The sequence below is a fragment of the Trichogramma pretiosum genome, unplaced genomic scaffold (genome assembly GCF_000599845.2).
Source record: "Trichogramma pretiosum strain Unisexual culture from Peru unplaced genomic scaffold, Tpre_2.0 scaffold175, whole genome shotgun sequence".
Taxonomy (NCBI): Eukaryota; Metazoa; Arthropoda; class Insecta; order Hymenoptera; family Trichogrammatidae; genus Trichogramma; species Trichogramma pretiosum.
Window position 1 is genome coordinate 12,058 of NW_019640843.1, and position 22,471 is coordinate 34,528.

The 22,471-nt window shown below is 41.6% G+C and overlaps 1 protein-coding gene across 1 annotated transcript in view; it reads right to left on the reverse strand.

Annotated features, from left to right (window-relative positions):
- Positions 1 to 22,471, reverse strand: part of LOC111694646 (glutamate receptor ionotropic, kainate 1-like) — a 49,652-nt gene that overhangs the window by 4,562 nt on the left and 22,619 nt on the right. Inside the window, exons 5-6 of the mRNA XM_023463562.1 lie at positions 16,706 to 16,927; positions 571 to 862 (exon numbers count right to left, since the gene is read on the reverse strand). Coding sequence (XP_023319330.1) covers positions 571 to 862; positions 16,706 to 16,927 — 514 coding nt within the window. The remainder of the gene's footprint in view (positions 1 to 570; positions 863 to 16,705; positions 16,928 to 22,471) is intronic.

Here is a 22,471-nt window from a genome sequence, read left to right on the forward strand (position 1 = left end):
ATATGTACATATATGTACATATATGTACATATATGTACATATATATTATATATAATATATATATATATTATATAATATATACATATATGTATATATATGTTTTTTTTTTTTTAGAAATCGAAATCAGAAAAATTGGGGACGCAAAAACGTTTAAAAAGTTTTCAAGGAGTAATATATAGGATATTGAATTGAATTTAAATGAGACATTAAACTTTGCAGTCTATAAAATAATATTCGTAATAGTTAGAGCCCAATGATTATTCTTAAGACTTAGAAGATCATATAATGTGATTTATTGTCGATGCGACTTTTTGGACGACTGAAAAAATACCTTCATTTTGAAACTGTTCACTAACCATCAGGAATATATTATCGGAAACAGTTTTATTGGCAAACAATGTATTAAAAAAGTCTTATAAGATGTTCATTCCAGCTTTAAAAAGTTCATAAAAATTTTAACAATTTTTTCATTTTTCTTACACTATTAGTTTTCTGTAGTTACGTTAAAAAAAGTTCTTTTCTTAGGCTAGAATCATTTGAAACTCCAACAGTACAAAAAAAATGTATTACCTAAGTTCATAAAAGGCATAGTAAAATCTACAGCTTGCTCACGGTCGTAGGTAATTGTAAGATCTGCGATTGCTAAATCTGCCTTTTGATCCAACAATTCTTTGATCATTCCATCCCACTCTCTAGTTTCTCTATTCAGAGATCCATATAGGCCATCTGGTACAAGTTGAATCGTATAATTAAATCCAAGTATTTTGGATATTTCATGGATTAAGTCTATGCTGTATCCTTCAAACTGAGCATTTCCTGCTAATCTTTTGCTTGACTCTTTCCACATGCAATATGGGGCACTCTGAAAGATGAAATAAAGCGTATAAATAAAATAATTCAACAACAAGTCAACAGTAGTTTTAAATTCAAAAACATGATCAAAAAAATCTGGACTCCAATGAATGTATTCATATCGTTATGCACAAACATGCTTTTTTCATGTTATTGTACACAAGTGAAGATAAAATGAAGAAATAAAACATGGGAAAAATATCGCATGAGCTCATAAGCTAGACTTTTGCTACATTTTTTTCACAATTTTTTTTACACCCTTTCTAATTTTAACCCATTAGCACCAAAAGTGACAACATTTTATGTCCGTGACCGATCCGATTTTTTCCCATGTTTTGGACCTATAAAAGACTTCACATTCGGGAATTCTGTGAAACTTTTAGTTTTTCAACAAAAAATATAAATAGAAATTTTCACATAGAAATATTGTCACCTGGAAAAAAGAAGAAACATCGGGCTCACGATAAGAGATGAAAGGTGCCTTCAGAAATGAGGGTTGAAAACATTTTAATTTTTTTCTCTTATTTTCATATCTATTTCAAGTATTCGATTATAATAAACACTTTTTTTTTTTTTTTTAATTAATTTTTCATTTTATTAACTAATTAAATTTTTCATTAAATAAATTATATATTATTTTATTAAATTATATATTAAATGAATTATTTATTAATTTTATTAAAAAAATTGAACAAATTAATTAATAATTAATTTGAAAAAAAATTAAAAAAAAATTTTTTTATTGAAAACATTATTTTATTTTAATACTGTACTGCGTGTGTAGTGTGTGTGTATGCGGGGAGAGGGGATGCCGAGCGCGCTGCGTGTCTGTTGGTGTGTGTGTCGAGCGCAGACTCCGAAGAGACGAGAGACACTTGAGATTGGGCCGCTTGCGGTGTTGGGTCGTGTGCGACCGATACTTTTGCTACGAAGCGTATTAGTTGGACTGCTAGGCGATAGGAAATAAAGCAACACGGTACTGCGCACACTGTTCTTTTTCTCAACAAAATCGTAAGGATTGCGCTAAAAATTATTTTAAAATACCAGGGTGAGCTTGATTTAAAGAGTTTTGTCTCTTTTTTTTTTTAAAATTAGTCCCGATAAAGTCCACATGCCAGATGATCTATAAATAATGTGAGATATACACCACTTTTCTTTAATGTTTTAGTTTTTCCCATGGCGTTTTATGGGTACTATTGGTAGATATTAAGTCAATTTTTTTTGAAAAGGCCAAGAAAATACGCACATTTTGGTTGTTTCAGAAAGTTTTTAGGTGCTCGAGATCAAAAATTAGAAGCATTTCAATACAGGAGCAATTTAGACATGAAAAAGCGACTTTTTCTACATAGTATTAATTCATCACAAGTATTTCATATTTTTTATCAATTAGCTACTAAAAGTTTTTTATGCTTCTAACATGATAAACAAATTATTTAATATGTCAAAATTCTTCTAAAATTTTAGTATAATTATTGGGACCGTCTATCAACCTTTTTCAGAGATCTAAAACGGGCATTATTTCGAAATTTATACTTATTGCAAGTATTTCAAAACAAATTCCTAGTGCAGTATGAACCAATTTTAATGGAAAACAGCAAGAGAGCTTTTTTTTGGAAATTGTCCAAATTTTCTGTAAAGAAGTAAATTTTAATAATCTGACCACGAAAAAAGACCCAAACAACGGTAATTAGTCGAAAATAGTTTTATCGATGTTTTTCTTAGGTTTTTCAATACTCTCGGATTTTTCCGAGCTGTACAAAATATCAATCTATTACAACATTTTTTGAGTTTTATTTTTCTTTTAATAGTATGTGACGGTGAACTCCCCGTGTTCACCGTCTGCGCGGGTCGTTTCACGACGCGCCACACGAGCGACTTCTCGTCGCCGACCAGGGTCCGGCTAGCTAGATAGGATGGGGAAGAACACGATATGACCTCGGAGCCGTGAGCACGACTCTTCTCCGAGAGGGGACGCCGACGAGTAGGGAGCGAGGACTCCGTTAGCTGCAACACTGCACCTAAAAACGTACCTGTAAAACGAGAAAGTCCGCGAGAGAGAGAGGAAAGGAATTTGACGAGTCGTACAAATAATGACACTGAGAATTTCAATTAATACAAATATACCACTTTATTGAAACTACTCTGAATTACTCATTCACACAGAGCCGAAGCTCTCACTCTCACAATCACACGTCGTCGCGAACGCGAGCTTCGTTGCCGTTTGGAAGGTCGGCGCAAAGCACGGTAATACCAATAAATTACTCAAGGTACTCTTCGCTCACGAGGCTCGCGACCACACGCGTAGACTCCGCGTCGCCGGGGTCTCAGAAGTTCCTGCTGCTTTCCACGCAACCGTCTGTTGGCCACAGACTCAAAAAGGGACGGGCCGGAGGGGTCGAAACACGTTGCGCTCGATGACGACTTGGTGCGCCGCACGAATCGCCAGCACTCATACTCGATTACGTGGCCACCAATTTCACTGTCTCACTGATACCCGCTTTCAACTCACTCTCACCCCACAGCACTCTTCACCACTCACACACTAGTCTCTGTACGCACGTTCGCGTACCAAGAGCTCTGCTTTGGTCAGTGGTCCAACTACGAATCTTCGATCGTCACTCTCTCACTGCTCCAACTATACTCTCTCGTCGTCTGCACACGTGCATGCGACGATCTTCGCTCCGAGTTCGCAACGTGTAATCGGGCACGGGCCGCTCGTGCAGTCACGTGGTACTACACGCGCAAAAGGCCACAGTGGTACCGGCTATAATGGTCGCAACTCATGCACACCTTCACGCGAAAACCTCAAATCAGACGCGTTTATGATGCGTTGCTTGCGTGCTCCGACGTTCGCCTATAGCGCAACTTCACAAGTATGAAGTTTGTTAAGTATTCCCATCACTTCATAGTAATTTTTTCGAAAAATTTGGAGAAATTTCAACAAAAAAGCTTTTTTACACTTTCCTGCTCAAGTCATTCTATGATGAGTTACAAACGGTTGAAAACTTCGTGATTTGCATGAATTTCGAAAAAAATGTGAATTTCGAGACTGGAAAATAGATAATACAAAAAAACGATCATGTACAAATACAAAGTAGACTTTTTCATGATGTGTGCTGACAAGTGTTGTTGACACCGAGCAGTTTACATTAGGTTAAATGTATCAATAGAAGTGAAAATGAAACATATTGCTTAAGGGTACATAGACTATGTAAATACATCCGCGTCGAGTTCCCTTTGTTCCATCCCCGCAGAAACCGCCGTTAGGCATTACTTCACGGGGATGGAGAAATTAGCGTTATGCGCTTCGTGATGGCTTGGTTGGAATGGCGTCTTCTTCCAGCCGCATCGTCCGGTCATCACCTTCTGTCTGTTTCCTCGTCTCTCAGTCTAGTTACGACTGAGTAGGCGAAAGAAGCAACTGCGAGCCAGTTCGGCTCGCTCGCGAGCATGAGCCTGGTGGTGTTTTCCGGCGTCATGACCTCGTGGAGCAGAGAGTGTAGTCTCTCTCTTTCTTCGCTTAAACTCGGGCAGTGATAGAATACGTGCTCCGCGTTCTCGATGGATGAGGGGCAGACCGGGCATTGCGCGCTTTGATTGTGGTCGTAGCGTCGGCTATGGTGTTTAAAGAAGCCATGCCCGGTCAAGAGCTGCGTGAGGTGGCAGTTCAGCTCTCCGTGCCTCCTCTCGACCCACACTCTGATGTTTGGGATCAGTCGATGCGTCCATCGGGCCTTCGTCGACCGGTCCCATGCTTCCTGCCACTTGCTTAGCGTTGCCAAGCGTTCCTCGTCCTTTGCGTCCTCTCGGCGGCGGCCGTAAAGTCGCGCTTGCTCGTCCGCAAGAAGTGCCAGCGGTGGTATACCGGCAAGGACATATGTGGCCTCGTAGGAGACATGCGGTCGGCCTCCTATCACACGCAGGCAAGCTCGTTGGTGGGCTGACTCCGCCTGGCGAATGTAGACTCGCTTTTGTGCTGCTGTGCTCCAGATGGGGGCTCCATACAGGAATATGGAGTCGACGACGTGAGCATACAGCTTGCGTCGGCTGCTTCTGGGCCCGCCAGAGTTTGGCATGATCTTCGTAAGGGCACCGATCACACCGGCTGCCTTCGTGCTGGCTGTTCGGAGGTGGTGGTCGAACTTCAGCTTGGCGTCGATTTGCAGGCCCAGGTAGCGGATGCAGGGGGACGAGCGTATGCTGTGGTCGCCTACCGTGATGGTGATGGTTTCCTCTTTTTTTCTACTTGTGATGAGCAGAGCCTCTGTCTTGTGGTCAGCCGTTTGTAAGCTGAGAGCTTGGAGCGCGCCTCGCACCTGAACGATCGCAGCGTTCAGATCGTGTTCGATCTGCCATAGATGCTTGGCGACAGCCACCACTGCGATGTCGTCCGCGAAACCGACGATACGAACATCGCCATCGAAGTTGAGACGCAGGATCGCGTCATACATGACGTTCCACAGGATCGGGCCCAAAACTGACCCTTGTTGAACACCTGCTGTGACTTCATAGGACTCCAGACCTTCGTCCGTGGTGAAGTCGAGCACTCTTGCCGAGAAGTAGCTGGAAATTATTCTGAGCAAGTAATCGGGCACGAGCAAACGGCGTAGAGCGGCGAGAATGTTGTCCCACCGAGCCGAATTGAACGCATTCCTCACGTTGAGTGTCACCACAGCGCAGTACTTCTTGGTGCCACGGTACCATCTCTTGCCGGCGATGGCCTCACGGGCGGTGGAAATGACGTCTTCGATGGCATCTATCGTTGATCGCCCTTTCCGGAAGCCGTACTGTCACTCCAAGAGGCCTCCGGGTCTCTCTGTGAACGTCTCCAGCCGGTCGCATATGATTCTCTCGAGAATCTTGCCCGCCGTGTCCAGCATGCACAGCGGGCGATACGAGGACGGCTCGTCGGGGGGGTTGCCTGGCTTTGGGAGCAGGACGAGTCTCTGGCGCTTCCAGTTGGACGGGAAAACGCCGGTCTCCAGTCACGTCGTGTACACCTGCAGGAAGATGTCGGGACGCGCGGCAATAGCGAGCTGGCGCGCCATGTTGGGCACGCCATCCGGGCCGGGCGCCGATCGCTCCTTGATCCTCGACTGAGCTCCTTTGAGTTTCTCCAAGGTGACGGCTGGGACCAGCTCTCCCGCCCGTCGCGGCAGCTGGAAGGCGGGCCGGCTCGGCACCCGCGGAAACAGAGCCGCCACCGTGCCGCGCACCAGGACAGGGGAGCCAGGCTGTGCGGTCTGCGGGCATCGCAGGCGCGCCATGGCAATCCTATACGGCCTGCCCCATACGTCGCTGTCGACCTCATCGCAAAGTTGTCTCCAGCACCGGCGCTTGCTGGTCTTAATCGCCACGCGCAGCAGACGCCTTGTGTTTGTGTGTTGTGTGTGTCTGTGTGTGTGTGTGTGTGTGTGTGTGTGTGTGTGTGTGTTGTGTGCAAGTACTCGGAAAAAAAGACTCGATCGAGTCAAGCTTTTTCGCAAGTACTTGAATATATAAACTACTGGGTAAATAAACTACTTGAGGTGTGCGAATATTCGAAAAAAAAAGGACTCAACCGAGTCGAGCTTTCCGCAAGTACTTGCGAAATCCGGACACTCCCAGTAGTTTATTTACTTAGTAGTTTATATATTCGAGTACTTGCAAAAAAGCTCGACTCGGTCGAGTCCTTTTTTTCGAGTATTCGCACACCCCCTGTAGTTTATTTAATTATCATTTTCTTCTCTGACATTCAAAATGATTTTTTTTAATAGATAAGTTTAAAGAAAGAAAGTTCAAAATTCGAAGAGTCCTTTATGAGCGCTTTGGCGTGAAAGTTGACTTGTGCTTGCAAGGACATGGGACCACAAATACTAGTAACTTGGCTCGAAGATGCTTTAGCGATCCAAAATTGTTCGCCACTTGTGTGGAATTAGATACTAAATTAGAATAAAATTTAGCCCATATTATTTTGTGCTTTAAATTAAAGCAAACATAAGATTTAGACAAGCTCGAGAAATTTTGGCATAAAACGTACTGGTACCATTACTAAAAATACGAATGGAGTCGGACGAACCCATTAACGCATAGTTTATTGATGTATGGGTGTCAGATCAGTCGTAAGTTTTTCAGTAGTTTTCGTCGGACTCGAGCGAAGCATGGCATAAATTGAATCGCCGTTATTCCAATATTGGTTCTCGGCAGACGAGTCGCGCAAATAGAATTTTGGACGTTTTCAACAAGGCTATATACTTGTCGGATACCAAAATGTCCATGGTTCATCTTCAAAATCGGCTGAAATTTCATACAACCAAAGATTTTCCTGATGTAATGGTCGATTTCTTTGCAAGGTTCTTACTTTAGTATTAATTCTAATTGGGTATTTCAAACATAAATTTAATAAAATATTATTTTTCCGCAGTTCCACTTGTCAAGATAGTATCACTGAGATTGTCGACTGAATGTTAAATATATTCAAAAGTTAGGCTGAAAATAAATATTTATAAGAAGATATATGAAATGTTATATATAAATGTTAGTAAGTATATTTTAGTTCATACGCCTTTATTTTGAAATAAATTAATTTTTTATTTTTCAACAATCAAATAATAAAATCTAATATTTACTTATATTAACACAATAAAAAACAATAATTATTATAAAAATAACCTTAATTGACTTGATAAAGTTCAGAAAAAAAATATTTAGTTAACTTTTTATAACTTTTTATAACTTTTTTCTTATGCTTTGAAGCTTTTTTTAGAGCTTGAGTCCTTCGTCCACGCCGGTGCCCCGCATGATTTTCCCGTGTCTGGAGCTGCGCGCTGCCCTGATCGCAGCGAGGTTGCTGCGAACGATCTGCGACGAGCTCGGAATTTCCATCCATTTTTGTTGTGCGCGATCGAACTCTCGCATTGCCCTTCACTGAATGCAGTCGACAGAGTCAAGTAGTGGACAGTTATGCCTAGCAGATCCAGGAGCTTGTACCTTGTGACATATGGCGACATGTGCCCTCGAGCGAAAATCCTGCAGACGTGGCATCTGGAGAGGTCGCTTTGGACAAGCTCTCCGCACAGCAATAGTAGCTCGGTAGTCAGCCCAGGCTGGCAAAATTGCCGTCAGCCTGGCCTTCATCAAAAGACGAACATAACCAACCGTCGGTTCAGCCTATGAGCGCCCAGTGTCTCCTACTTGGGGCCACAGATTGCATCGATAGAAGCTTGCCATCGCTCTTTTCTAACCTGGACAAGTTGCTCCGCTTCATGGTTTGACTACGACGCTGGATACGATTGAAGCTCAAACGCCAGCCTGCAGTAGCTGTTTTGCAGCCGATGACTCTGATTGAGTTGAACCAAGCTTTCGAGGCTTGCGTAAAGGAGAGTCAAAGCCAGACCTTTTCAAGAGAGCTTGAGCTTTTGACGAAAAATAAACCTGTTCCTCTGAAAGGACCGTTGTTGTCACTCGACCCATTCATGTGTCCTCAGGGCATCCTTCGCGTTGGTGGGCGGCTACAACATGCCATGCTGTATTTGAGCCAGTGACATCTACCGATTTTGGACGCTTCTTTGCCGTTGGCCAACCTCGTCGTCGGATGGGCTCACGTGCGAGCGATGCACGGCAGATTTTGCGCTACATACGGCCACGTATGCCAACGCCTTTGGCTGATTCGTGGAAGTTGATAAATTCGGCGTCACGTGCGGGAGTGTGTCACATGCATTGCTGGCCGAGTACAATCGATGCGTCAACTAATGGCGCCTCTCCCGCTTGAGCGAGTCATAGCGAGCCCGCGAGCCTTCTATCGCACGGGCCTCGACTACGCAGGTCTGTTCGCCACCCTGCTTTTCAAGGGCAAAGGACGACTAGCAGTCAAGGCCTGGGTAGCTATGTTTATCTGCCTGACCACTAAGGCCATCCTCTCGGAGGCAGTTGGCGATCTATCGACCGAAAGTTTGATCGACGCACTCACGCGCTTCAGAGGGAGACAAGGCCTGCCCGCTGAGATCTGGAGCGACAACGCCACGCACTTCCATCGCACAGTGGGCCGAAACGTCAGAAAAACGCTCGAAAATCATGTGCAAGCGTATATAAATTAAAACATGGATATGGCGATGTTTTCTTGCAGGTGTGGGTACCCTTTATCGTAATCCATGTCCCTATCCAGTCCGGGGCCCCCCAATTGCATTGTTGCATTCGAAAAGTGCATTTCGAAAGTGCATTTCAATTATCAAAAATATGAAAATTGTTAAGTAAGGGTACAAATCAACCCAGAACTGTTACTCGGGGGTTTTCGAGGTCGGAGAACACGAATATCGGGTTTTCGAGAGCCTAGGACGCACCTGGTGCTATCTCCGGGTGATGAGAACGTCTTCTTCAGGACCAACTTGCCGGATCCCCATAAGAAAGCCCAGAAGTAGTTGCTCGGGGGGTTTTCGAGGTCGGAGAACACGATTATCGGGTTTTCGAGAGCCTAGGATGCACCTGGTGCTATCTCCGGGTGATGAGAACGTCTTCTTCAGGACTTGAACGAAGGTGCATTAAATGCTTTACTTGAATTCGTGATTGGGGGTTTTTGTGGGACAAGATTGGGTATATTTTACCGTAATTCGATAAGTTATAAGCGAAGCTCACATTTATTGTATTTTTCGAAATATTACTCGGTTAATCCTACTCGCTCATTTACTGCAACCATTTGTTGTTTTCCATTTCCTATACACTATTTATTGATCGACTATTAAATAAAGACCATTTTTTATACATTATTCAATATTATGATTTAACCCTTTAACGCCTGAAATGAACTTAAACATCTAATGAAGACATCTAAATCGAATATAACGTTTTTGAAAGTTTTCGTTTTTTACTAAATAATGTAAATGTGGAAACTTGCCAGACATTTATTAAAAAGTAGAGATAAAAATATGTTCATATCATCGTTAATTGCACGCATATAACTCCGCAAGTGCGTAAGTAGCCTTTGTTCAAAATAGCATTATACCTATAGTTTTGACAACGAGTACAAAAACTGTGAGATACGTATGTGAAGACAATGGAGTTTGTTTACATTTTGGGATACATATACGTACGCTGAATTCGCGTAGTAAATACTGTATACGCGATGTATAGTACATGCATAGGTTTTTTTTTTCTGTACCTACGACTTACTTATTTCTAAGTATCTGTAGTATATCAACATGAACAAAATTAGTCAAAAACTCACAAAGCAAGTTTTCGCACAAGTTTTCGTATCAGTCGTGTTTGAAACACAGATTGGTTTGTGTCTTGTGCGAAAATTGCGATATTATTAAAATGATAAGTTTCACAATTAAGCGTCGTGTACTTTTTACTATTATAAAAAATAAAGATTGCTCTAATAAGACTCAATCACAAGCTGTACTTGATGAGCTATTAGAATTGTACGGCTTATCGAATAGTAGTGTAAAAGTGATTCGATCGTTGCAAAGCAAGTTGCATTCTAGTTTTTTTTCTCTGTTCCAAAGACACTGGAAATCGTTAAATAAAAATAAAAGAAATTTCGATAGTTTCGAAGACCTGTTTAAAGATTGGTTGGAAAAGGACTTTTCTTTCTATTATGATGACGAAACACCCGAAGGACCGGAGTTAGAAGGTACGTAATAGTTGCTTTGATAATAATTAAAGGGTATGTTTTCAATAATTTTTTTCACTTTCATTTTTGTACACAGAGAGAAATACTATATTAAATATCAATACCTTCGCAAGCAAAAATCACTGTATTCGCTAGTACAAATGTCTCGGAGTCGGATTATCGGCTTTTTCTACTATGCACATGCTAAATATTACTATAATATCGGGTTATTTTTATAACTTTGTTATTCAAAAATATTTATGAGATTTTCTAAAAATTGCTATATTAACGTAGTAAAAATTGGTATGTAGCAAATTTTACTACAGATTATGGGAAAATTTGTGGATGAATATTTCAAAAATTATTTTGTATTGTAACAATTTTTACCATTATCAAAGCTTCTCGATTTCATCAACAGATGGAGTATGGTCGATTCTCGCAAGCGGCAAAAAACTGTCCGATTGGTATTTATACAAAAAATTTCGAACAGATAATATATACGCGATGTGTTATAGAATTTTTAATCTATAAATGTTGATTTAAATATCAATAACGTCTCAAATATATTATGTGGGACGAGTGCTGATTTGTATTTATTAACAAATGTAGTTTGACGTTCTTTTACAAATTACCTAATAATGAGCATATAATCGAATATAAACACTAACGAATGGTTTTTTGAATGCTTTTAATTTTTATTCATCGATAGCTTTTAATAAATTCAGTTTAGTTGAGTCATAATAGTAATTTTTTGACAAAAAATAGTATACCTCTTTAATTTATTACTTTGAAATTATAGTTAAAAGGGGACGACCAGAACTTCAATATGAACAGTCTGCGAAGAGTACGCAACGAAAGAAAAGAGCTCAATTAATTAACAATGTCTCAGTGAAAAAGTGCGCAGATGTGCTCGAAAAAATAATTAAGCCTGAAAATCCAGCCGGGTCAAATTTGATCAAAATGGTCTTGGATAAAGATTGCGCTGAAAACATTATGAAAAATTGTATGAAACCTCAACCGCGAAGATTGTTCGTAGAAGAAGCTCTTGCTCTACTTATCGATGCCAACCTTACGAAAGCTTCATACAATTTGATAAGACAAAGTGCCCTCAAAACCAATAATGACGTGTATCCGACATACTGCCAGGTATTGTCAACTATTTAAATTCAAAAATATTTTTATAATTTAATATTAATTATGATGTGATTGAATGCGAATATCGTTAAAAATGATATGAGTTAAATTTGCTTTCAATCGAGTAATTGCAGTCCAAGCCCCACCCTTTCGATGCTCGAAACAACTTTCCGATTATTTTCATTTACCAATTCTTATGTACATATCTCACTGTATGTAAACTTGAATGTTGCCAGGCCTAAAAATGTATAAGTATAAAAGTTAGACTTAAAACGCTAAGTTTACTCGAAAATTTAGATATTGTCAAATCGTTAACTTATAATTGAAACATATCTTGACAAATTCCTACTGAGTTTTAAACCATTCAATTAATTTAAAAAATTATCCCTCAAAATTAACAATGATTGTCAATGCTTTCTAAAGTAGTATGATAGTAAAATTCAAACAATCTGCAGTATTTGAACTTCAATTAACTTTTTTGGCAATTTATTTTTACTTTTCAATGCAATATGTGTTATAATTAACTGTAAATTTTTTAATTGTAGGTAAGTAATGCCAAAAAGGAAACTTATCCAGATGGTATCAATATAACCGAGTCTACATGTGAAGTTCCCTTAAAAAATCTTATATCCCACACTGTTGTCCGCTTAATGAAGTATTTGAATATTTCATATCCGGCAACAGCCAACGTAAAACTTCGATTAATTGGCAAGTATGGTTTTGATGGAACAAACGCAAAAGCGTACAAACAAAAAAATAACTTGAATGACAGCATGAACACCAGTGAATATGTATTTTGTGTTTCGATGGTACCTCTCATGCTGATCGAATTGGATTCTTCTAAAATCCTTTGGACTAACAAAAAACCGAATTCAACACGATTTTGTCGCATTGTACAACTTTTATTTAAAAAAGAAACAACGGAACTTTGCCTTGATACCAGAAAATCAATGGAGCAGCAATGGCGTAATTATAAAGAAACAAATATACCTGGTTGTACAGTGACATGTAGAATGATGTCGACAATGCTAGACGGAAAAGTAAGTCTTCTTTTTTGTTCATGTATTTTTGCAAAATGCAGGTCTCTGTTTATGATTCTTTGATTCATTATCTATAATTGTTTGCGCTCTTGTCGCTAGGTGGCTACAAGGCGTTCAAACGGCTCTCATTAACGAGGCAGTCAAGTTGTGTGGATATAAATATACCACATACAGGCCTGTTATACTGAGCCTTCGACGTTCTATCTAATATAGTTCTTCGAATGAATTGTAATATGCTCCTTAATTTATAGGTCCTTAATGCTTTGAATAAATGTCCTGCGAGCCGAAACTGCTTCATATGCAAAGCTAAACCATCCGAGATGAACGATATAGACTCTTTATTAAAGAAAGAAGTGAAAAAAAAAACTTTAAAATTTGGTTTACCAGTTTTGCATGCACACATAAAATTCATGGAATTAGTCTTGCATGTGTCATATCGATCGGGTATCGATGCGTATGAAGTACGTTAAATACATTTCTACATGTTTATTTTCTTTAAAATTATCATGGGTTGTGTTACAACTATTTCAGTCATTTTTAATTATTTTTTCAACATTTAATGGTTTACTTTATTCTTGACAGTTAGTCGCTCAATGATTTTTTTGTAAAATATTATTTTCTAAACTTTTTTTGGAAATATTAAGATAAACCATTTTTTTAACTTATTTTTAATCATTTATCAGCCTCAGATATTTGTAACATGATCAATATGTTTAATGATCGAATTGTTTGTATTTCAATGATTGAAATAATTCAATAACTTAATGCAATTGTTATTTTAAAAATGTTATTAATTTTGTAAGGTAAGGGAAGATAAAGACAAAATTGCTGTGAAAGCAAAAAAAACGGAAATTCAAAATAAATTGAAAAAGTTATTAGGAATTATCGTGGATAAACCGACCCCAGGTTCAGGAAATACTAATGATGGAAACACAGCCAGAAAGTTTTTCAATGATATTGATACTGTGGCTAAAGTTACAGGTAATATTACATTTTTTAATGTCTACTTTTGCAGTTCTCTATTTTAAATCACATCTTTTCATTTTAAATTCAAAATACCCTTAATTACTGATTTAATGAAACAACGCAATATAATAGGATTCAACAAAAAATTACTGGACCGATTCAAAGTTATTCTGACTGTGATTTCTTCATCCATGAGCACAAATGTCGATGCTTTCAGAGTATACTGTTTGGACACTGCGAGATTATATGTTAAAGAATATTTGTGGTATAAAATGCCTCCATCAGTTCATATAGTTCTAATTCATGGATACCAAATAATCGAGAGTCTTCCATTACCGATAGGCATTTTATCCGAAGAGGCACAGGAAGCCAATCACAAAAACGTCAAACGTTTTCGAGATAAATATAGCCGAAAAGATACCAGGTAATAAAATATTCTGCATCAATTTTAGAAGGTGTATATAAAAATTTTACATTCATTAGTCATTAATCTAGTACTGCAGCACGTCTTCATCAATAAAATTGATTATATTATACCCTATTTCAAGCAATAAATGCTATGCATAATTACTATACAATTATGCAACTAATATTATTCAAACATTAATGTAACGACTGTACGAGTGATATTTTTTTATTTTCAGGATTCATACAAATACTGATGTGTTTCACCGATTACTGCTGTGTTCAGATCCTCTTGTATCAATGTGTAGAAATTTGAAAGAAAAAAAAAATAAGTATCAGTATACAGAGGAAATGCAAAATTTGCTGTTAGCGAACAGCAGTAATGAACATTTTGAGGATCAGTATATATCTTCAGAGGAGAGTGAAAGTGAAGAGGATGATTAGACATAATTATAATTTATCAAATAGATATTAAAAAATACAAATTTTGTTCACTTGGGTTTTTATGCTGACATAAGGCTTTTCCCAAAAAAACTTAAGTTTTTCATTTTATAAATGCACCTGTCGTGATATGATACTCCAATATACCTTCACGGTTTCAAAAATAGTTCTTCATTAATTTGAAACATACTCTGCAATCTCGAAAACCCCCCGAAAAACTGCTTCTGGCCTTTCTTATGGGGATCCGGCAAGTTGGTCCTGAAGAAGACGTTCTCATCACCCGGAGATAGCACCAGGTGCATCCTAGGCTCTCGAAAACCCGATAATCGTGTTCTCCGACCTCGAAAACCCCCCGAGCAACTACTTTTGGGCTTTCTTATGGGGATCCGGCAAGTTGGTCCTGAAGAAGACGTTCTCGTCACCCGGAGATAGCACCAGGTGCATCCTAGGCTCTCGAAAACCCGATAATCGTGTTCTCCGACCTCGAAAACCCCCCGAGCAACTGCTTCTGGGCTTTCTTATAGGGATCCGGCAAGTTGGTCCTGAAGAAGACGTTCTCATCACCCGGAGATAGCACCAGGTGCGTCCTAGGCTCTCGAAAACCCGATATTCGTGTTCTCCGACCTCGAAAACCCCCGAGTAACAGTTCTGGGTTGATTTGTACCCTTACTTAACAATTTTCATATTTTTGATAATTGAAATGCACTTTCGAAATGCACTTTTCGAATGCAACAATGCAATTGGGGGGCCCCGGACTGGATAGGGACATGGATTACGATAAAGGGTACCCACACCTGCAAGAAAACATCGCCATATCCATGTTTTAATTTATATACGCTTGCACATGATTTTCGAGCGTTTTTCTGACGTTTCGGCCCACTGTGCATCGCGTCGACCTGGAGCTGAGAAAAGCCCTCAACAGTGAGCGTATTCAATGAACGAAGATTTCTGATCGACTCGCAGCCATCGGCACCTCATGGAGATTCATCCGTTCTCAGGCTCCGCACTTTGGAGGGCTTTGGGAGCGCTGAAGCGCACTCTAGGACCACGACGACTTACCTATGAGGAGTTTTGCAACGTCCTGGTTAGCATCGAAGCGGTGCTAAACAGTCGACCCTTCGGCCCAGTTACAGGTGATCCAGACGACTTAACGGTCCTAACCCCCGGACACTTCCTGGTGCGCGGCCCATTGATGACCGTGCCTCGACTCGAACCTGCTGCTGATCGTCTCAACTCTCTGACCCATTGGACGCTCGCTCGCAGCTTGCAAGCCGTTTTTTGAAGAAAGTGGAGTCGAGAGTACCTCAACACCTTGCAGCAACGATCGAAGTGGAAGCGACGGAAGAACGAGATTCATGTCGGCGACATAGTGGTGGTCGTTGACCCCTCTCTGATCCACACCAGCGGAAAGTGGTCATTCGGGAGGGTCACTCAAGTCCTGCCAGGTCGAGACGTGCTTGCGAGAATTGAAGATGTATTTTTCAAGTCAACTGTTACCTGCGATTATTGACCCATGAAAACAGCAGTCTCATCCATGGCCACCATATGACTTAGATCGTAATCAGAAAAAGATATCGCAACGTACATTTTAAAAGAAAGCACTCGTTTAATGACTTCTGAGTCTTCCAGCTCGAATAATGTAGTAGATCTCCGTAACAAAAGATAGTAAGGATTGAAGAAATTGTGAAACCATTTATCCGAGGCTCGAAACAAAACAGCATCATAATCTTGTGCAATGTGCAGAGCAAATTCGGATATATCAGCCCTTGTCATAACCAAACAATTTATTCTTCGATTTAAAATCCATTCAAACTGGCAATCTTCAACCTTTGAATAAAGACACTTCCGGCCTGAGCCACCTTTATACTTATCGCCATGACCATACTCTGCCCTGATTGCTAAACTTCTTTACACAACGCAACAAGATTTTTTCCTTCTGACTCTTGAACGATTTTCTTTTTAAAACCATAGGTATACGACTTTCTTGACTTCACACTTGATTCCATTTCTGTGCTGGCTCAATTACCACTAAACTTGTTAACATATTAATCAGAAATTATGTTAACAAGTACGCTCTATTTTTTGGAATGGATCATGCCTTATATTCTTTCGAGACCCGAAAAATGGAATACGTTTTATTTTTGGGGTACAGCTTATTTTCGGTAGAACACGGTAGATAGAAAAAAACATGGAATAGAACTATTTTTTTGAATGACTTAAGAATAACAAAATAAATAGCTTCAACATTTGAAATATTGAATAAAAAAAAATTTTTACTTACAAGTATTGTAGTAACAATAAATGATTTATTCTGTAAACTGTCAATCATTTGTGTATAAACTTCTCGAAAACTTCTAGTAAAATTTATTCCAAAAGAACTGTTCCATGAACCTATTTCTTCCAAACCATTTTTTGTATTTAATTCCATAATTTCTAAAGTGAAGTCCGATCGAAAACCTTGATTATCAAATTTTATTGTGCCAGTTAATCCAGTCATTTCTACCTTTGAAAATAATGTTGGTTAAATTAATATTCTACATATTTTCAAGGCAGGTTTTACATAAACTTTTTTACTTATAAATAAAGTATTAAAATTTTGTAGTCGTTGTCTGCGTGGGTGTAAAGTAGAATTGTTAATAAGTAACTACCAAATCGTATTGATAATCGATTACCCCTTTAATTCAATATTAATCTCTGATTTATCAAATTTTGAAGAAAGGGGAGGGGAGAGATATAGTATTTTTCTACCAAATTTTTAATTTTTATGTTATTGTTCTTTTTGATTTTATAAGCCGTCAAAAATATGGTTTCATAATTTCATTTTAATCCAAGCAAAATTGGTGAAGTTATAAACATTTTCATTCAAAAAGTACTAAGAGCCTGCGAAAAAGTTAGATGTTAATTTTTAGCAGATGAACGATCGCTTGGCCGTGTTGTACGATTGCGTCATCATGCTCGCTCGTGCAGATTGTGTGTGTGTTTTTTTTTTTTTTTTTTTGACGTGGACAGAGTAAACTCTGCAGCCAGTGGCCCTTCAAAGCAAGTACCTCACCGGAAACCGTCGTTAAACATTACTTCAGTGGGGACTCTGTAGAGCTTCTCTGCTTCATCTGTGTCTTTTCCGTACATCCCCGTCCACCCTTACGGTGATTAGGGGTTTGGGAACCAAAAGCGTCTTCTTCTTACAGCATCGTCTGGATCATTTTAACATCTCTTTCACCTCTTGCTTCAGTCTAACGACGACTGGTGCGCGAAAGACGATACCTCCAACCAATTGCCTGCGATCTCGAGCATGAGCCCTTAGATGTTTTCCGGCTCGATTGCTTCTTGAAGAACTTGTTGAAGGCCCGGGAGAAAGCGCGGTTCCCGGCCATCATGACTGACAGGCACTCTGAGTCGAGAGCGCGTGCATTCCACTAGGTCTACGCGGTCTGGCGGTCTGGCGGTCTTTATCTCAAACACAATGGCCTGGTGGTCGCTGTGCGTATAGAGCACGACGGTCCATGATGCAATTTGGGAAGCGAGTGTGTCGCTGGTGAAGGTGGGATCGATAACCGAGTAGCCCAGTGGACCGGTGAATGTTGGTGTGTCTCCGGCATTTAGAAGTACGCCTTCAAGGGTGGCAAACGCTTCAAGGAGAACGGTGGCGCGTTGTCTTGTTTCACGGTATCCCAACTCCGTTGACCATCTCTTCTGCTACCTAAGTTAGGCTGCGCTCAAATTTTCTCGCTCTCCAAAATATTGCTTTTTGTACTGCTTTCGCCTGCCTTTGGGTGTTTTTACTTTCAGATACTTGCGTGCTAAAATTGCAAGGGTCGACTGCACCGAACCATTGACGCTGCAGTTCCCTTCGCAACCAGACATTATCAAGTTTTTCATCGGCAAATTGGCATACGAGGTTAGTTTTCTCATCAATTTCTCGAGAGTCTTGCGCACATCATTTAATCCAGCTTGCGCATCAAGAAAGCGATATCGTCATCGTCGTCGTCTCGATATCGCCAACGTAAACAAACGCAAGTTTTCAACATATACTCCAAATGCTCGACAGGCGCGTGCGCAACACCTGTACGCAGTGCCACCAAACAATAACAAGAGGTGAGTCGTCTGTGTGTTGCTCTGTCTGCAAGTCGCTCTCCCATCTCTCCTGTTTCCCTTCCTCGCCCCCGGCTGTTCAGTACGTTTGCTGCCACTGTGCCGTGCGAGCTTCTGCGTCATCACAGGAAGATCCTGCCGGTACGCTCTCTGCCGGTCAGCTGAGCTCGTCATTGCCTGCCGAGCTCTCGCCGATAGCAGCAATTTCAAAAGGCGCATCAAAGCGTCCACTCCCGTCGCCACCTGATTCATCCACTGAGCATCCGCACAAAACGACTCACCGCCCACACATAATGTCGTCCCCGGACCAAATATCGTCCCTTGAAGCCATGATGCAGAAATTGTTGGAGGAGCAAAGGGAGTCGCGACTTGAGATGCGTAATATCGGTAAGCGCGTCGAGGAAGTGGTGGCGTCACTGACTGTGCGTATGGACGAGATCGATAGGACCCAGGCCGAGTCTCGTGTAAAGATTGATGAAAATGCAAATGAAATAGATCGACTTAAGTCCGAAATCTTCATTCTGAAATAGGCTGCGGAGCACTATGCGGATATGTGCGAGATTCACTTCGGTGGATTACTGGTTTTTCCAGACGACAGGGCTAGTACTGAGGTGGTGGCCTCCATCTTGAAAGTACTTAAGTGCAATGAATCTGTTTCGCGCATTGTCTCGGTGCGACAGTGGATGCCCCCTCGGCCAAGGACTGCATCGGGTGCTGCGGCTGCCGATTTATCGCTCGTGGCTCGCTTCACTTTGCCTGTTTCTCGAGATGCGGTCATGTCATGCACGTACTGATTGGCGAATGTCACTTGTGGCAGTATTTTAAGCACCGGGCACCAGGGTAAGATATTTGCATCTCCCATACTCCCACCAACGCTTTACAAGCTCTGACGCGCGGCTTTGGCCAAGTCAAAGGAGCCTTATTATGTGCGTCCGCTGCTTAGGGGTTCATCGGTTTTCATGCGCGCTACACCCACGTCGCCCCTGCTTGGCATTAAAAATCTCTCCGAACTGGCTGCACTGAAACCAGTGGAGTCCACCACCTGTCTCGACCTCTTCTCGGTTCAAGACTCCTCTCTGATAAATAAACTCATCAAATCTACGTCTCCATTTGCCGATGGTCATGATATGATTACAATAGAATACTCAATTTCTCTTCCTGCTCTTTCTCCACGAAAAATACGCGTAAGTTATACAGATCGAATCACTCCCTTTAATTTCACTCATACCCTTACAAGTTATCTTGCAGACATCTCAGCAGCGAGTGGATCCACACCGTGTTCGGGATGGTACATCACTTGACGTAGTAGTAACTGAAACTACCTCATCCCTCTTCAAAACCCTTGATGTGCTCGTGCCTCTGCGTAGCGTGACGATCAAGCCAAAAGCTCGTCCAAGGATCACGCCTGAGCTTCGCTCAGCTCTGCGCTCGCGTGATAGAGCGTACAGACGTGCCCGTCGACATCCTACGGAATTGCATATTGCCTTCTACTGAGAATCTCGGTCAGCTGTGCGAAACATGATTGACTCAGCCAAAAATCGCTTCTTGAGTGTGAAGATTGGCACGTCTGCTGCGGACTCATCTGCATGTTGGCATGCCCTGCTTGGTCTTGGATATTCGCGTGACACGAAGCTTTCACCATTGCTTCTCTTCTCACCTGACGAGCTAAACAGCCACTATGTATCTGTTTCGTGTCGTGCAATGCCCCTGTCTTAGGAGTTGGTGCGTCATGCCGCGTCACTTCCAGTCGACGACACCATTCCGGTCTTTGCTCTTCACTCGGTAACTGAGGCCAAGGTGCTCAACGCTATTACCTCCCTTCACTCGAAAGACACAAGCATCGATAGCATCCCTGCCAACATTTTAAAACTGGCAGCAAGCTCCATTATCGCTGAGCTCACAGCAATCATCAACAATTCCACAGAGCTCTCTTATTTTCCCTCTTCTTGGAAAAGAGCGGTGATAACACCTTTGAGCAAAAATAACGCATCTTCAACGCCATCAGACACTCGCCCGATCACTCAGTTGCCTGAGCTGGCAAAGGTTTTAGAGCGCATTATGCATCGCCAGCTTCTTTTTCATCTCATCTCCTGCGGTCTTCTGGATCCCCACCAGTCCGGCTTTCGTCCAGAGAATTCCACCCAGACGGCGATCCTCGACCTTACAGAGACGATTAGGCACGCAATCGATAAGCGTAAGGTTTCGTTAGTCGTATCATTTGACTTCTCGAAAGCATTTGATTCGTTCCCTCACACACTTATCATCAAGAAGCTACGCCTAATTGGATGCACTGCATCAGCCCTAGACTAGTTTGCGAGCTATTTATGTGGACGCTCACAGGCGATTCGCTTGAGTGACGGATCATGTTCGTCGTTGATGACTACGACGGCAGGTGTTCCTCAAGGTAGTGTATTGAGGCCACTTCTCTTTTTAGTGTTCATAAATGATCTCTCTGCTAGGCTGTCGTCGTCCCAGCACATAATATATGCTCATGACACGCAGATTTTCTACTCTGACCTCCCTGCTCGCGCGAACATTCTGCTCGACCGCACCAACAGCGACATATCTGCTATCGTGGCCTGGGCAGAGGATAATGGAATCGCTCGAAACTCCGGCAAGACGGGTGTCATGCTCTGTGGCAGTCAATTTTATGTAAGCGCTCTAAGAGATTCCTTCCCACCATTGTTTGTCGGCGATGCGCAGTTGCAAATGATGCCTGAGTTGACCATTCTCGGTCTGAAACTCATGCCAACTTTGGGATGGGACCCTCAAGTCAGTCGTGTCTGTAGCTCTGTGCATTACACTCGTATCGTTCATGGCACGATACCTTACAGAGCTAATGTCACCCCCTATCGCTTAGCGCTGGGTTGGCTGTCTGAGCAGAGGCAACGAGACTACAATACCATTATACTTGCAATAAACATTATAACTCGTCAGTCACCCAGGCCGCTGGCAAATCTCTTCACGTTTCAATATACTGTTGGTACAATGTTGTTATCACAATCATATATTATATTGTTATATCTTGATAAAACTTATAAATTATAAATCTGTTACCGCTCTAAAATCGCATCGATCCTACAATTCTTGAAATTCTCTAAAACTATTGATCTCTATAACAAACCAATGTAATTTTTGCTTCATGGCCAGTTAGGGCAGCACCCCAAGGTCAAAATAAATTTGTTCGATCAATCAATCAATCAATCAATCAATCAATCAATCAATCAATCAGGCGTTGAAATCACCCGCGACGATGAGCGGCCTCTTGCGTTAGGTTTCCTCGATGATGTTGGTGAGGAGAGTGGAAAATTCCGCATCAGCGAGTCTTGGTGGTGCGTAGACGCTGAAAAAATAGATAACGTTGATTCGGGCCCAGGTGAAAAAAGACGCGCTCTTGCTGGGCGCTCCTGCACCAGGCCGCCTCCATGCACCCAGATCGCGGCTTGGCTGTTGGCATTGGCTTGCCACGTATAAGGTGAATCAAGGTTCTCATACTGATCACATACTACGGTCACGTTGATGCGCTGCTCGAGAATGGTTTGGCTCAGGAGGTCCTGGGCCACCTTGCAGTGATTGAGGTTGAGCTGTAAGATCCTCATCATAGGCGGGCTTGGTTGGACTTCTGTGCGAGTGGTCAGTACTGGCTTGTGGACGCATAGTCGTGGACAGTGCCTTGCTCCTGGCAAAAGACGCACGTTGGACTGTTCTTACAGTCCTTCATCCGATGGCCTGTTTGTCTGCAGCGGAAGCAATGAGCCAAGCGATCAGGTCCCTTACAGCGGGCCGAGACATGGCGGGGGCTCCAGCAGCGGTAACACCGCAGAGCATCCTCGCAACCATAAATGCGGAAGTTGACCCAGACAAACCTTATGTGGCTTAGGTTCAACGCCTTGGTGGCCAGGTCATCCAGCAGCGATGCGACAGCCGCCTGCGTTCCCACGTACGCCTTCTGCAG